The 17,162-nt window shown below is 47.8% G+C and overlaps 1 protein-coding gene across 3 annotated transcripts in view; it reads right to left on the minus strand.

Moving 5' to 3' along the window:
- Nucleotides 1-1,953: 1,953 nt before the first annotated feature.
- Nucleotides 1,954-17,162, minus strand: part of fgf13a (fibroblast growth factor 13a) — an 83,047-nt gene continuing 67,838 nt past the window's right edge. For all 3 annotated transcript variants that reach the window (XM_035531955.1, XM_027019175.2, XM_035531956.1), the window contains 3 exons: nucleotides 15,743-15,846; nucleotides 6,570-6,768; nucleotides 1,954-3,778 (listed from right to left, as the gene is read on the minus strand). In XM_035531955.1, the coding sequence (XP_035387848.1) occupies nucleotides 3,642-3,778; nucleotides 6,570-6,768; nucleotides 15,743-15,846 (440 nt within the window). In that variant the 3' untranslated portion in view covers nucleotides 1,954-3,641. The remainder of the gene's footprint in view (nucleotides 3,779-6,569; nucleotides 6,769-15,742; nucleotides 15,847-17,162) is intronic.

The raw sequence follows: 17,162 nt of genomic DNA on the forward strand, positions 1-17,162 counted from the left end.
CTTGACTCAAGTCTAGTGTGTCTTGTAGTTTCCTCTGAACGGTCTCTGATTTTGTTGGATATGTACAAAAAAATGCTCCTTGGCTTTTTGCCACAGCACTCCATGATTTGACAGCTTACATAAGATGCTTGACAACATGACATATAGTAGCTTGAATATTGCATGATAGCAAATTATAGGCTGTGACCCTTTGATTGCTAGAGTGTGTATATGCCATATGTGTATATACTGTGTGTGTGTGTCATGTGTGCTGGCTTTTGGCTGCAGGGGTAGAAGCAGGACTGGATGGCTGGTACTGTGTGTGGAGAGTTGCTTGAGGCTGATGGGACTGTGGCCTGCTGACAGCTGGTAGTATGAGTGTCTCCAGTTAGACACTTCCAGCAGAAAGTTGCAGGAGAAACTGTGCTTGCTAATGAATTAGGGGACCAAGACTCGGCCAAGGCCTTGCAGGACTCCGGAGGGGAACGAGCCCGTAGCAAAGTACAGGCTTGTTCACCCAGCTCTGTAATTAGCTCGCGTCTTCTCTGGTGTCCGCGGCACACGTCACACAAGCCGCAAGTTAATGGCTGTGCGCTTGCTGGAACTCCCATCTCCTGAGAGAAGGAGAGAGAAAGTGGGAAAGAATGGGAGAGTGAGGGGGGAATGTGTGAGAGAGGGTTAGTTCAAAATCCACAGAGAGATAAGAGACGAAGGCTCCTCTGCCAGCTTTGTCCTTGCGTTCTCTCTCTCACCGCATTTGAACTTTTCTAGCTTTGAATCTTATTGGCAGTGGAATGAATGTGAGTTGTGGAGACATAGCTGAAGCATCATAAGCGCGGCCAATTAAACTGCCTTGCTGTACGGATAAAAAGCACATTCATATGCAATTCTACCAAGATCTAAAAAATATAGTATAGTGTATTATAAAAATTGCAGTTAAGGAAAGGTGACTCCTTTTAATCATTTGCTTGTGAAGTGACGCGTAAAAGTGTCTGCAAGTGTCTGCGAGTGTCTCGCGGGAGCGAGAGTGTCTGTCGCCGTTTGCGGATCTTGCGCTAAAACGGAGCCTACCAGAGACAACCCTGCACACGCACAGTCATGCCAGGGTTGTTGTACGGGACGCAGTCTGGACCGCAGGGCTTCCTACACTCATATCGATTCATTACATAAAACGGCGTTGCAAGTTCTAAGCTATCCAGGAACTGTGTCTCTGCAGGCAATTAAAGCACAGAGGCTTCTAGGGGTGATTCATCTATGTCCAGCGGTGGATACAGCCGACTCTACAGTGCCTTCTACCAGCGAGCATGAAAGCGCTAACGCACGGCTACATGCTCTCTCAACAGACCTGTGTCCTCTGTCACCCACAGTCTGTCAAACACGGCCCGGCTTCTTCTTCCCTCAAGAGGCGTCCTGTGCAAATGGTGTTTGGAATCCGGAATCCACAGAAATCACATTTTTCTTCTCGCGAGTCGCCCGACTCCTCTACATTTTGGGTTTGGTCCTAGTATGAATGCGTAATCCATTTAATCTCCTGTTGGGTGAATGGGCCAACATTTAAATTCTGCGTGATACCTCGCAGCATAAACTGTATTAATATTGGGTGCTGGAAATGTCACAGGCTAGAGGTATAGGATACCACTAACACGTTGCCCTAAAGTGGGTATAGTATAACCTATTCTTCAGCATTTAAAACTAGAGTTATAATCTATGATACCTAACTTTACTGTTTCAGCTCACCTCGCTAAATGCTACATGCTATGAATTTTTATTTAGTCTTTTGCTTATTCTAAGTAGTACTTTGATTACTTTTCCAGATTGTTATTTTAAAAAGTAGAAATACAGAACAGCGATATTTAAATACATTTAATTGATTACCCATTTCACCCATTAATACCTGCTGTGTGCTGCAATGCTGTGTGCTTGAGACGAACTAAGCGCTGAACAGACCGACGGTAAATAAAGCAAGGAGGCGTGTTTTAAAAGTAGAGCTTAATATAAATATTTTATTCAGTGCATTTTGTGTATACAACAAATAAGAAACCACTGGAAGGTACCAAGCAGAGTGTCCATTGGTACATGCTGTTTTCTGCTTTATTCCTGGTAGTCTGGCACATATGATCCGACATGGGGTTAATACACATAGCCTACATCATGCAGCTCTAATCCTCCGAGCCCTGCTGTCTCCCATGCAACAGATATGTTCACTTCAAAAGAAAACAGCCAACAGCCCCCTGCAGCAAATATGAAGTAATTATGGTTCCAGAAGGAACGAGTACATACAATAGTCCCAAAAAAGTGTCCTCATTGTACACAACTGGAGTTTGTACATGCCCTGTACAAGAGGTTCCTTTTTTTTTTGTCTTTTTCTAATTTTTCAAGATTTTTTTTTTTTCACTTTTACAAATAAGACGTCCTATAAAATGTTAAGCCACCTAAAATTCCACATATTTTCTTGTTTATATAGAAAACCATCACCACAATAAGTTAATCGTACATGAAGAGGGTTCTGGGGTTGAGTGGAGGGAAGCCTATCCTAGCAGTCACGGGAAAGGTGACCAAGTTCAGCTGAAGGAGAGACGGTGGATGTGGGCAGACAGGGCAGAAGAGAAGCACTCGGACAGACGGAAGAGTGGACTCGGACAGACGGAAAGGGGGACAGAAACGACAAGACCCATGAGAGACAGGGAAAATACAAAACGTTCTCTCGCTCCACATACGTCAACAAAAAACGATCCGCAGAACACCGAGTCCTCCCCTTTCCCCACAGCCCGCCTTTCTTGGAAAAGAAAAGTAAAAGAAGACCAAAAGAAATGTGAGCATTATAATTCATCACTCCCTGTCATGCCAACGCTGGCATGGTTCGACTTCTTAAAGGGGCTCTCTTACACTTTCTTTGGTGTGCTTTAATCTGCATTCATTGGGGGAACCTCAACAAAACACTGATTGTGGAAAGGGGCAGGACCACAAGGGACACGAAGGTCACAAAGGCTCATGGGTAATTCAAAACGGCGAACAAGCCGGGTGGCGCCGCGGACCTCTTGATGCTAAATCCGAGAGGCGGCGCCGTCCCCTCCAATCCGGACGAGCACACCAGAGCGCGGGCGTCCGGGACCTTTAGGGCTGCTTTGCGGGAGAAGTGCAGAGGACGAGGGGGTGTCCGTCCTGCCGCACCCGGGAAGCCTAACCCTCACTCACTGCTCTGAAGTCTTAACAGATGCGCCCCATTGACCAGGCCCTAGACGCGTCGAGCTAGTGATCCTCAGTGATGAAACGCTAAAGGAGAGCCGACTCGGTGTGGTGCTGGCACCAACCTGAGAGGGACTGTACCGAATGCCCAGTCAAATTCAAGGCTACAATTTTTTATGGCTTGCTTGCACGCAAGACGCTGCTGCCACGTGTAAAAGTCTAAAAACTACAGCGAACTGACGCGAAACAAAATGTTACCCTAAGGTAGAGGAAAATAGTCATGTTGCTATATGCTGTCAGTTGTGTGTCTTCAACCACCAAGAGCTTGTTTGTCATTTTTTCTTGTTTTTATTATTTATTTTCAACTTTTTTTTTTTTTTTCTTTTTTTTTTGGAGAGGAGTCTGCTTGAAGTCACGAGCATCCGGAGGTTGCGGCGAAGGCGCAGGGTAAGCGGGCGGGGCCGGGTCGGGCCGGGCTACGTGGACTCGTGCTGACTCACGGCTTTGCCCCCGTTGAGGACGGCCGAGGCGCTCCGGCTCTTGGTGGGCGTGCCGCTACCGGAGCGTGAGAACTCGGTCAGGTCGTGAAGAGAGGGCTCCCGGTACATGGTCACTGCAGAGAGAGAGAGCAAGAAAAGATGGAGAGAAAGAGACAGGAAAAGAGAGAAAGAGGGAGAATGAAGAGGGAAAGAGTGGGAGAGAGAGATAGGGGACCTGAGTAAAAACTTCGACCACCCGCCTACCACTTGGATGGAAGCAGCCGCTTTCAAGATAGCATTGCTGCATGCCACCTATGGGCAGTGCATGCCACAGTAGCTGCCGGTTTCGGAAGGACTTCTAGTCTTCTGAACAATGTCAGCGGCACTAAGAGAGACTTTAACCTCACACAGAGCTTCTGCCGATCGATATAGCACTTCGGTGGAAAGCTGTAGCAATCGATGCCTGACGTATTAGTGCACACAGTCACTCTCTGGGGATGGGGGGGTGGAGGTTTGCGGGTGGGGTTGGGGTGGCGTGGGGGCAAGCGTGAGTTTGGAAGTTCATCATTATAGGGCGAGTTTGCAACACGACCCCAGAGGTTCATCAACCAGCACCTGGCCATTAAAGCAAAGCCATACGCTCCCAGAGGCCCACGATTCTGTCAGAGGTACAAAATAAAAAATAAATAATTAAAAGCCAAGCTAATTAATGGCTGAACTGTTGACCACGTCCTTTTAAAGCACTTTCCTGGAGATTTTTCATAACGGGAAAATTGCTTGCATCTGCAGAGGGAGACTTGTTCCGAGTACGCGGATGTTGGCACAGTGCACAGAGGCAGCATGCGTGCTATTATAATTCTTGGAAGCAAAGGAGACATGACAAGAAGACACCGCTGCACACTCCTCTCAGAGCGCCTGTACGTACGAGCCGCCTGCATGCTGTGCACCAACGTCGCCTTAATTGGTCTCGGGAAAGAAAAGCTAGTCAGGATCGTTAGAAGCCCAGTGAACATTTCTGCCCTCTTGGAAATACGGAATATTTCCAAGTAATTAAAACTTCTTGAATCGGGAATGTTCAGAAACGGGCATTCTGTTTTCATTCTGTGTAAAGGTTTATGCTGGATAACCTGCTCCCCTCAGCGATGCTCCTGAGTGTGTGGTTTTATTCTGTGTCAGGCAGGAGGTCATATTCCCGATTCCTTCTCCGGTTCACATCTACTCCAGTTCCAGAGGAACTACCATAAGGAAATTATTTATTTTTTACGCAGGCTCATGTTCATATGTTGCATGCACCTTCTAATTACAACTGAAAAAAACTTTGACGGAAATTGTGTATTTTAACGTTTATAATATACCTTATATGGTGGTTTAATAAGTGGGAGTGGAGATACATAAAGTTTAAACCAGGGCGCTACTTAATGCTATTCAGGATCATAGCAAAGATACCCAACTGATTTCTTCAATTGCTTGAAGCATAAATCAAAATATTTATAAATCTGTGGAAGATTTATACATGTAAGAGATGTACAGATTCCAAATTGCAGTGAAGTACACAAGATTCCAGAGAAACAGGATGTGTTCGACAGAGGTCATTCATCAGCACTTTGCTGCATAACTTGGAAATAAAGGATGAGGGACCTCTGTCTGAAACGCCCTATTTCTTCGGAAACGTTGTGTACTTCGCCACAAGTTTAAATCAAAAATAGTTGTGTATATCCTTGGAGACAGGAATATTTGCATCGTTAGCAGTTTGTTAACAAGGGAACTAAATCGAGGTTATGGTGTAAAAGGCAAAGTGAAATCTGTCTTTGAGGGCTGCACGGCACGTTACAAAAGGACACTTTTTTATTCACGAGCCTGCCAGTCCCCGCAGCACTTGCGCTGCTCCGGAGACGGACCTGATCGGAGCTGAACGCCATTCCCGCCGAAGACACTTTCAGCATGTCACAACACTCATCGCCACATCCGTGTGCCATTTGCACCTACAGCTCTTCTTTTCACTGGGCTGGAATTTCTCTCTCTCTCTCTCTCTCTCTCTCTCTCTCTCTCTCTCTCTCTCTCTCTCTGTTGACAAGTAAGTATTTGGCTTGGAGATGAAAGGGTTCTTTCACGTATGGTTGAACAAAGCTGCTTGGATGTCCCCTCTCTCCCTGTGTCTCTCCGGACTCGCTGCCCCGGACTAGATGGCCTTTGTGCTGTCAGAGGCCCAGACGGACGCGCTGGAGCCTAACGGGTCCTCCTGCATGCGACGCTTTTTGGCCGAGATAAAGCACTGGCTGGCTCTGCACTCTATGCAGTACATAGCTGCAACACAAGGGATGTGGACACAACACGCTCGTGCTGCTCCCAGCCAAAGGGGGCGGTCTATTGCGAATTTGTCTGGTACCTCCGCAGGGAAAAACTCTGTTAAAGCATAAAACTGGGGTGTGCGTTTTAAATAAGATGAAACTTTTACCAGAATTTGAGAAATCTGGAAGAAACGCTGTGTTAGTTGCACATTTGCAGTCGCGCTACATCAGTTGTATCCATTTGCATTAAATATTGAATAAAAGATGAAAAAACAAGCATATATTGCAAGAGTATATACTGGAACTCTGGCCAGCATCTATTAAATGTGGCTACAACATATTAACCACCACCTCCCGTCCACTATATAGTCCGATACTGACATTTCAGGCTCTTGTGTCTCCTGTAACGAAAGGCTCCTACATTTTACATGTATGGCATTTAGTTGATGCTTTTATCCAAAGACTTACAATTATGACTGAGTACAACTTGAGCAATTGAGGGCTAAGGGCCTCGCTCAGGGGCCCAACAGTGGCAACTTGGCAGTGGTGGGGCTTGAACCCGCAACCTTCCGATTACAAGCCAAGCACCTCAACCACTGAGCCCCCACTGGAAAGGTAACATAAAAGCACGGCTCACCTTTCAGAGGCTTGGGCAGGAAGTGAGCGGCAGGCTTGTTCTTCTTCACGTGGTTGCCTTTCATGATCTCGCCCTCCTTGTTTAGGCCCAGGTACCAGCCCCTGCCCGACTGCTGCTGTCTGTAGATCATGGACGAGTAAGTCACGTAGTAGTTTTCAAACACCGACTCCTTGAACTTGCACTCGGGTGTGAAATGTTCCTGCGTGGCAAGATGGGAGAGAGACACACAGACGTGAGATGCCAAACCAGGGTGGTGTACAACCACTGACGTGTAAATACGGATATCGACACGCATCCATGCACATACACACACAGCTGCATTCCAGTGCCAGCAAAGACAGACAGACCAGGTCTTGCACCATTAACTAACTTAAAAAGTATCTCAACCCCACTTCTACGTGCGTCTTCCCCTTTCGCTCCGTTTATCTGCCTTTCTAAACAAACCACCATCTCGTCCTTCGCTCTACACCAGCCTGTGCATCTACCTTCCTCCCCATCTTTCCTGCAAGCCTTCCCTCCATCTGCGTCGCGCTGTCGAGAACCTGTCCGGCGTGACAGTCTTCGGCACAGTGACCAGGCCTGGCGCTGTGCCTGCAGGCGCGCAACTCCTCATTAAGGAGAGCTTCCTTCCCAGCAGAGTCGACCCCCGAGCTAAGGGGCTCCTGCACGGCGCGGCGGCTAACGGCGGAAGTGGGTGGACCGGTGAGACGCGGTGGACAGAGAAAGTGCACACGGCGACGTCCCGTGCCCTCCCGCTTCCCCATGCTTCCGTTGCGTGACATATTGCGCGCAGCCTATAAAAACCGCTAATTAGTCTTCAAAGGCTGTCCAACTCGTACCATACGCGTCAGAGCATTCTGGCACCCAAGAAAACACCAACAGAGATAGTGAAGATGGCCAGTGTCACTTGACACTGCACAGAAAATGTCAAATTAAAAAAAGACAAATCTGTCAACAAAACTCTTTATCTGACTAACTGTTGTATCCTGGCTAATTACGAACTCAAGAACTGATTTTGCAGTGATGTGCTGTTTAGCCAAGTTGAGTCTTTGGTGAAAGTCTGATTAATAACTCGAGCGCAAGACCCTGAGCTGCTGTAGAAGGCACATAACTAACTCTGACAGCTAAGATGGAGGAGAAAGCCCAAGGCTGTGCTGGCAGTAATCGCCATTGTCTCACTATAGCAAAGGAAGTGGAATCAATGCAGAGTTCTTGCACTGGGAGATAAAGGGACTGACGGATGATTTTTGGGGCAAGAATTTCTAAGAAAGCTCGACATTAGGATGGGTCAGGAGCAGTCATCCTGCAGGAGGGGGGCACCGTGATCTGAATCATTAGCCGCAGAAGGGAAACAGGTGCTCAACAACACCCAGGGGGGTTCTGGGAAGGATGCATTAATACAGGTATAAAAAAAAAACCACGGGTCAGTTTACCTATATGATGCCAGGGCTTGTCTCCAGTTGGCTGTCAGTGGCTTTGAAGTTTGGGGTGTGTTGGGTGAGATCTAGAAAAAGCCAGCTTCACTGTCAGAGATGCAAAGGCTTTAAAAAAAATTGGTCTCCCCAGCCTAAAGGAAACCCTGACACTGGTTTTGACTCTGACAGCCTTGAGCTCTTCACGGTTTGAACTGATTACCACTCACTCCGTTCGCGCTTACATAAATCCTCAGTTGTCAACAGAAACAGTTAATGCCACGGTTGAAGGTCATATTAATTAAAACCACTTGGAGCACAAAAGCACATAGCAGAGCTGCTTTGGAAAAGCGATTGGATTAAAGCCTCTTGCCGAGGACAATTAATCATAATTATTCTAAAACCAACAACAAAAACAAGAGAATCTGGTGTGGTGGGGACATGGCTGGGAGACTGGGAGGTTGCCCGTGTTGCCGAGCACTGCATAAGCAACCAGAGAGTTCACACAGAGCTGTGTCACTACTTCTGATGAAAACCAAACAGATCGCAGGCTGGAGTCTCACTCTTTGCTCTCTTGTGCATACGTCATCGCCGAGAAAACATGCTGTTTTTAACGGCAGTGTGTCAGAATGAGCCGAAGCCACTGACAGAAACACTCATACCCACTGACTGCCATCAGATAAGTTCTGATACTGAATTACTTTACTCCAGAGACAAAATGGTAACTGTCTAGCTTTTTTGGCACCACCTCTTGGAATATTACTACATTATAAACACATTTTAAGAGGAAGTCAACAATTCTTTAAAATGAACAGCCCCTCAGTCACATTAAGCAGTTACAATGAGGCAGTTTTCTCAAAAGAAAAGAAGGCTGCCACCTCGGCTGGGTTTGTTTGTAGGGCTGCCCCTTCCACATTCCTCACCACTGTCTACATTTTGTCCACTTGTCCAGAACAGTGAAATTCACTTTTTGACTTTTTCCTCCTTCTTCTTCTTCTTTTTTGTAAACCCCTTTTTTAAAATTCACCTTTCTGGCTTCTTATTTTCTTCCATGCTTGAAAATGCAGTCAGATCACTGAACACTGATTGTCACAGTGCAGTAAAGCTTCCATGCTATTCCTGTTACTGGCACACAGCAATTTGTAAATGCTAAGTGAAGATGGTCTTTTTGTATTTAATAGCAATAAACTATATGATTATGGCATGGATAGACTATTATACAAACAAATATACAAACATTTATATTGTTCACAGAGATGTAGTCACATCCTGTTCCTGACAGATCGCTCCGCTATCTGTCATCATGATTTGACGTTTAAGGAACAGGTCCGCTCACGCGCCAAAGGAAAGGGGGGGGGGGGGGGGGGGGGGGGGGGACTCGTCACGTGTGATTGCACGTGCGGTGCGCTAATTGTTTGCCTGCACGCAAATCTGTGGAGAAGGTCCTGCACCAGTTTCTACTCCCTCAGCAGAAAATGCATTACTGTATGCAAACGAGCGCATTAAACTGCATCTTTCTAATTGCTTCTGCGTGGTCGAGACGTGCGATAAATTGTGACGCGAATCGGCGCGCTCGGCGATGGAGGGAAGCTGTGTACGTGCAAGCACTACCAGTCACATGCCCGCACCCATCCTTGTCGTTAAAGGAAGCGAAGACGGGCGGCAGTTTCAGCAAATGGATTTTAAACGATGCCATTAAGGCTTTGCATGAGATTGAAAGCCAAAACGGGGGGGGGGGGGGGCGTGGCGGCGTGGCGTATAGACGCGGTGAGCGCAGCATACGTTAAACCGCTTTGGACTTCCTGTTTCTGGCTCTTGCACAGTCATCTAGACACTAATGTCTTTGCCCATCTATCCAAGCCATAGCCATGAATATTAAAGCAATGGGTGAAAACCGCGCAAGATGAACGCTTAGAATTAAGATGCGCTACGGCACAGAGAGCCATGTCCACCACGCTCGACAGCTGAAGCCACTTGTTCCTTAGAATGTAGCATCGATATCTGAGCAGGTTCTTTTCTTATGGTGCTGTTCCTGCACGCTTGTGTAACTGTGTCCCCCACAGTCAATGGAGAGAGCTTTGTGATGACTTTTATATATTTTTTTTACTCTTGCAACCTGGGAAATCCTGAATTGCCCCCTCCCCCGAGAACACAGTGAGTGAGCATAATGACTGTTGAGAATGAGGGTTTGTGTGTGGGTGTATGAGAGTTTTCGCAAGGTTGACTGGAGGGGACTAAACGTACTGCACATGCGCCGACTGTCTTACTGAACTGAACGTGCACCACGTGTCTTGTCCGGCATACTGAACTGAACGTATGGCACGTGTATGTACTGCATGTGTGCTGACCGGTGGACTGAACTGAACATACTGCATGTGTGCTTAACGGCAGTGTGTTTCCACGGAGTCGCTCCGTTTCCATGGTGCCTCCTCCATATTTCCTATTTGCCACGGTTCTCCACTCGCCCTTTTTAAACTCCTTTTTGACTTGTTCTTCCCCCTCCTCTAACCTCAGACATCCTCTCGTCTCTCAATATCATAGTACCCCGTTACCTTAATCACTGTCTCATCTCTGGCCATCCCACAATTTATTTTGTCTAAATATCCTCCCCTCTCTCTATCTGTTCCCCATCCTTCTTATGCTCTACCTCATTACTTCCCTGCACCCCCCCACCCTCGTCTTCAATTCCGGCCACGGGAGGACAGAATGGAGAAGCTGACAGGATCTATTGCAGTCAGGAGCTTTCCCTCTCGCTCTGTCCAGCACTGGCTAAGCCTGTGTCTAGACCCGGCCTGCCTGGCCACACACACACAATCTAGTAACTTACAGCAGAAGCCCAACAAAGGCCAGGGTTTTATGGTTTTACGGCTTAGGACTGCTGTTTAAGCACCTGTGATGGACAATGATATCTTACCCTCTCCACTGTACTTAGTAAGGCTGCTTAGTAATTACTGCTGCACACTGTGTGTACACAGCTGACACCAACAGCATGACCCCAAAAACACACACCGCGCTGGCCCAAATTCAATCTAAGTAACGTCTAGTTTGCTCGGGACTCATGAAGAGAAAGGCATACATACAGCCAAACACGTCTGATAAGGAAATTCTCTACATGTGGCATTACCCAGAACTAAGGGCTCTGCTGCATGTACTGCATGTGTCAAGATAAATTATGCTGATAAACACCAAGATAAATTGTGCTGCCACTAGTTTCACTTCCTTAATGCACTGGGCAGTTATTCTTCATATAAAAAACTAACAAAAACAAAAAACAAAATCAATGCTGTCATTAAAGTCCTTATTCAGAGCTCTACCAAGACGAGACCAGTTGTGGCAAGTGCTGTCAGGGTGAGCAAAACACTGAATGGAGGGCCAAAGGTTTAGAGGGTTCCTAAATGAACCACGCTGTGGGTGCCATACCCCACGGCTGTCATTTAGGGAGCTGTGGAGTCTGGGTGGACCACCGTGATTTCTCTGTCTCTAATGCCCCATCTCTGCCTCTAACCCGCCCACGTCTGCCTCTAATGCTGCATCTCTGCCTCTAATGCCTCATGTCTTTCTCCAATTCCCCATCTCTGCCTCTAAATCCCAGGGTCTTCCACTAATGCCCCATCTCTGCCTCTAATGCCCCATGTCTTCCACTAATGCCCCATCTCTGTCACTAATGCCCCATCACTTCCTGCAATGCCCTACTACCGTGAAAGCACCGCCAATGCAGCGGGAAGGACACAAAGGCGCCTCTACGTGCGCCACAGCTCACGCTGACCGACGGGGGTTATAACGCTGCCTTCTTGGGGACAATATCCTGTTTTTCTGGCCCCTAATGCAGAAAGCACACAAATCCCCAGTTCCTTTAGATGCCATATTTTCCTGAGACTTAAATCTGTCAGAGAGAATGATACTGAGCTGTATTAACTGGTCTCACTTTTAGAGACCAAAAAGTCTACTGGTGGGAGTGTAGCTGTTCATCTGTCGATGCACGTGTGCATGCACGCATGCACACACACACACACACACACACACACACACACACACACACACACACACACGTGCTGTCACACTGAGAGAACGGGGCCACATCTATGGGACGGCTGTAACTCCAAAGTGTGAGGCAAAAAGAGAAGAGTCCATTTCTAATTGATTCCCGCTCTCTCCCACTTCGTGTCGCACTGACGGATGAATACATTTGCACTGGTACATTCTTACTCACCCACACATGGACACTGTCTGTCTGTCTCGCTTTCATTTTCTCTTTCACTTGTACTCTCTCTTTGCACTCCTTTCACACGTACATGGCCTCAAAAACGTGCGCGCGCACACACACACATACTGAGATTAGAAGCACAAGTGAGGATTCAGATCCTCAAGTTGTTTTATGTTTACGTGTTTACAAAACCAAAATAAAATATTGCACAAATAAACAAAATAGTTTGACTATTAAAATGTTAAATTATAATTGTTACAATGTGGAACACAAGTATATATTAAGAAAAATGATTAGGGGAAAAAAATATTATAACCAAGATACCTTCAAACCCCTCTCACACACTCACACACACACACACACACACACACACACACACACACACATACACACACACACACTTTAACACAAACAGACGAGCCCATCATTTCAGCCACTACTCTGTGTCACTGGCTACCTCTTTGCCACTCACTGGTAGGGTTGTAAAGGAACACAGAAATCACAGTTCGGTTCACACCAGTTTGGACATGACGGGTCAGAACGAGTTGAGTACAGTAGGAGAAAAGCAACAAACCCCCCAAATGAATAAACCTAGTTTGTTTTCTTTTTCAATTATTTTTGAACAGACAGTAGTGCAAGTTACAGTGTGTTCCACCTAGTGTTATACAGTCGCCCCCTGAGGTAGTTGGTACAGCCTGTAGTGTATGCTATATATACATAGGCTATATTTCAACAAGCTTAAGCCCAACAGAAATATAAGCTGAAATATAAATGCCAATTGCTTCAACGTTTGCATTTGGCCTTGTCTGCTTTTGCAGCAGGGATGAGGAGTTGAACTTCTGTTTTTTTTTTTTTGGCTTAGCTCTGGTGATTGTATACTGTAGCGGTTAACAATGGTGCCTCCCCCACGGGGAGTATGGGGTTCAGTCTTCTGTCTGGTCAAACGCACCATGCTATACCAGTAAGAGTTCTTGGGCAAGACACCTATTTGCTTACCTCTGTAACATTACTGAAAGTGTAAGTTGCTCTGGTTAAGAGTGTAAGCCAAGCATGAAAATGATTGGCACATCTGGGTGCGGCTCTGAACAGCATGTTAGCATGTTCGTGTGATTCTGCACACATACCCCACAGTGCCGACACAACGTGTCATGTGCATTCGCCACAGTGTGACTGATTCAGTCAGACATCTTGTTCATCAACCTTCGCACAGGAGACTAGTGTGTATTTTCCACAGGCTTGCACGCACCAAACCATAACATGTGTGCTCTGATGAATACACATGCCATTATACCCCCTACTCATTGGCTGGTCCTTCAGCCTCCGTTGGCTGCCACTGGCGGTCGGGTTGCCCCATAAGAGCGGACTCCTTCCGAACACACACAGCCAAGCTGCGGCCCACGCCCGCCTGCCTGCCAATGGGTGCCGGGTGAGCCCCCAGCTCTTCCTCAGACAGAAGCTGCCACCCCCCCACAAGAGACCCGTGTCACTGGAGGGTTGATCCGCACTGTTGCAGCGGAGCCTTTCACACAACCTCGGCACAGGCCGCAACGCACGAATTCTCCGCATCTATCAGGCAGATGGCCGTGAATTCGGGAACCGCTAAAGAGTCTTTTTGTCAGATGGAAACGAGGGCAAACACGTTCGGGAATTCCCCAGATTATGAAGTCAGCTGCCATGGGCAATGCCTCAAAGCCTTGTGGGTACCCGCTCCACTTGCCACTTGTTTGCAGTGATAACAATCCATAAACACCTATGGATTTACGCCGCAGAGAGGCTAAGCAGCGGTCACACAAATACAGCCTGGCCCCGCCTCGCCCCAGGTTACCCAGCAACGGCCAAACACCTTGAGGTGGAGATTAGAGCACCTTTATTCAATTTAACCAGTGGTGGACTGGTCACGAGTGGCATTAAGTACAGTCAGTGTGCGTGCGTGCGTACTTGTGTGTGTGTGTTTAATTCCCGCTCTGGTTCCCCACGGGTGTGGTACGGTCCCCGCAGCAGCGGTGCTCATTACGGTCTGATCGTGTGCCACACCAACCCCTCTGGATGTTTTGACGGACCACGGCGCCACTGGCTCTCTCCCGCGCCGCACGCCCATTCTGCCTGAGCAGAGTCACGACGGCTCAGCCACTGCGTGCTACGAGACTGGGACATACGCAGCCATGCTGGAACGAGACCGGAGTGACTGGTCTTGGTGAGGAGACGTCACTGCTCATCACTTATACAGCAGACAGGAGATGGTTGCACTCCTCCATGCTTTGGTTCACCACATGGAGGAGATGTTTTAATGGGGAGAGAGAGAGTGAAATAATTGTAGAACTACTGCAAGCAGCTCATTTGGTGGTATTTTCTCTGAAAAACTTACTCTCTCTCCCTCTCTCCAGAAAGTACAGGCCGCTGTCGTTTTCTCCACTTATGTGAAATCCTGACATTTGCAGGCATGCTGGAATTCTTGTGTGTCTGTCTATATACTAGTGTGTCTCTCTGTCTGTCTCTTTCTGTCTGTCCATCTCTATCTGGCAGGTGGCTGGTTGCATTATTCATGACTTAACACATTTTAATCAGACACTGGAGTCCAGCTGCCCTGGGCTCTTAAACCCTGCAGCTCGTCTAAGGACCCTTCGGCTACAGCACGAGCACATGGCGCTCGCCTTCTGTCACGGGACAAATCGGGGTCCACCGCCAAACCCACGGAGACATGTGTTCCTGCCCCGCTGCGGTGCATGCAGCACCAGGCCGGGAAACACCCGCGCGCGCTTGCCTGAGCCCACGTACCGGCCTGGCCACGTCGCCATAGCAACCGGGAGTTGTGCCAGAGCGAGCCGTCATTCGGTCCGGTCCAGGAGCGTGGCAGGTCGGTTGTGCGGGGGTGGATTTGTGCGTGCAGGTGCGGCTGGTAAACACCACCCACCTCCACAGCGCACACCACAGGCCCGTCACCTCCACGAGGGAGCCGTGTGTAGTCTACTTTAAATACGGCTAGGACGGGGTGCACTAGTTTTGAGCGAAGCTTGTGGGGTTGAGGTTACAAAAACGTCTTGTTAGACATCCAGAGCCTGACTCATAGTCCCAGCTGCACAGAATCCGGCTGTGAGAGGCCACCGTATGGAAGGAAGGAGCCGAATTAGATGAGAAAGAATACACTGCGTGTGTGTGTGTGTGTGTGTTTGTATGCGTGTGTGGGTGTGTGTGCGTATGTGTGTGGGAGCAGAGTGAGAGAAGGAGTAACGGTTTCGGTAGGCAATGGCAGGTTGTGAACGCAGTGATGTTTTCAGAAAGTTTCTAGTGCGTTTTCTAATGCAATTCACTTACCAAAGCAGAACTAATGGCTGTCCACTATGAGAGAGAAAACATGGTACAGCTGTAGAGTCAAAGCAAAGCCACAGCACGTGTGTGTGCGTGTGTGTGTGTAGATGGAGGTCGAGTGCAGTATGAGCAGCGGCTGCACTGGGTGCTTTCATTTCTTCATTCCTTTTACAGCGACAAAAACAGCACAGCAGACTCCCTATTCAACACACACATACACACACACATGCACAGTATGCTCCTAAACTTACCGATGTGTAAAGGTAGCCTTCACTGTTCATGGCCAGGTAGAGTTTGGTCTGGACGCCCTGGATGGCCACTACTCGCAGACCCACAGGGATGAGGTTGAACATGGCTGTGCAAGAGACACATAGAGACACACAGAGACACTTACCAACCAATCAGCATAAAGAACACACCTAACAAAAGCTCCGTATCCAGGGTAGTAACCGATCTCTCACAGTGCGGCGAAGTCCTCGGCAACTTGCGAATCAGTCGGAGGCTTAATGCTCAGGGCGCCTTGTTTCGAGATTTCACCTGAAGAAACCCTACAGGTTTTGCAAAGCTCCTTACAGTCTGTTCATAGGGTGTAAACGTGCACGTCTGTGATCTCCAGCAATCTTTCCCCGTGTTCGGGGATTATCTAATCAAATGAGTGCAAATGAGCACTTCTCGCTTCTCGGCTGTGTGCTGGTTTATTTCGTGCCGCTTTTCTGTGGATTCCGCCCTTGCATCACGGGGAACATTAGGTCTAAACAGACAAAGGCAATAGAATGGACTCGGCCCTGTGTTGTTAAACGTCACTCCTGCCATTCTGTTCCTTTCTGTGTGGGGCTGAATGGAGTGGCTGAACAGCGCCAGCCGTCGGAGCGCCCGCCGGCCCCTGCCGCTGCCAAAGCGCCTGACATCTTTGTCCCTCTGCCCTGCCGGGAGCCGGAAAGCTGTCTATCTCCCCCTCCGGGGCCGGCTGCCCGGCACACCACTGGCACCGCAGCCAGTGCGTCCGATTGGCTGCGGCTTTCCGAGGAAAACGGCGAAACTAGCGTCCAGTCACCTGTTACGTAACGTTCTGGTGTTAGAAACAAAGTGAAGCGGAAACTTGGCGCGTCACGACAGAGAGCAAAAGCAAGGACAGCACTAATAACAGCACGGAGTGGGGAGCGTGCGTGTGTGCCTCTGTGTCTCATGATAATCCATTAACACACAAACCAGACTCAGCGAGGGGGCTTACAGCCAGATCGACAGAAAGCCTCTGAGCACTGACTGCATGTGCACATACACAACTGAGTTCCCCACTGACAGACGGCTGTTCTGTCACATTAAGAGTGCAGGATGATGCAGATGTGGAAGGGAGTCACAATTCTAAATATTAGATTAAAGGATCATATATATTATAGATTAAAAGAGTAAAATCTAAATACCCAATGATATGCTAATGGTAAATACGCCAACAAATGATCTAGATTTAATATTTGAATCTATATTTAACACATGAAAAACTAGTGGATTTTGCACGAGGAAAATAAAAGATTATATGTGATGTGCACCATGACATTGTGTTTTAGCCAAACTTCCAGCACAGGCTGAATATATTTATGAATATTTTGCAACAGAGCAATTTTTAGACTATTTGCACTCTATTTGCTATTTTCTCATTCTGTAAAGCCAAGC

The sequence above is a fragment of the Electrophorus electricus genome, chromosome 12, assembly GCF_013358815.1.
Source record: "Electrophorus electricus isolate fEleEle1 chromosome 12, fEleEle1.pri, whole genome shotgun sequence".
NCBI lineage: Eukaryota > Metazoa > Chordata > Actinopteri > Gymnotiformes > Gymnotidae > Electrophorus > Electrophorus electricus.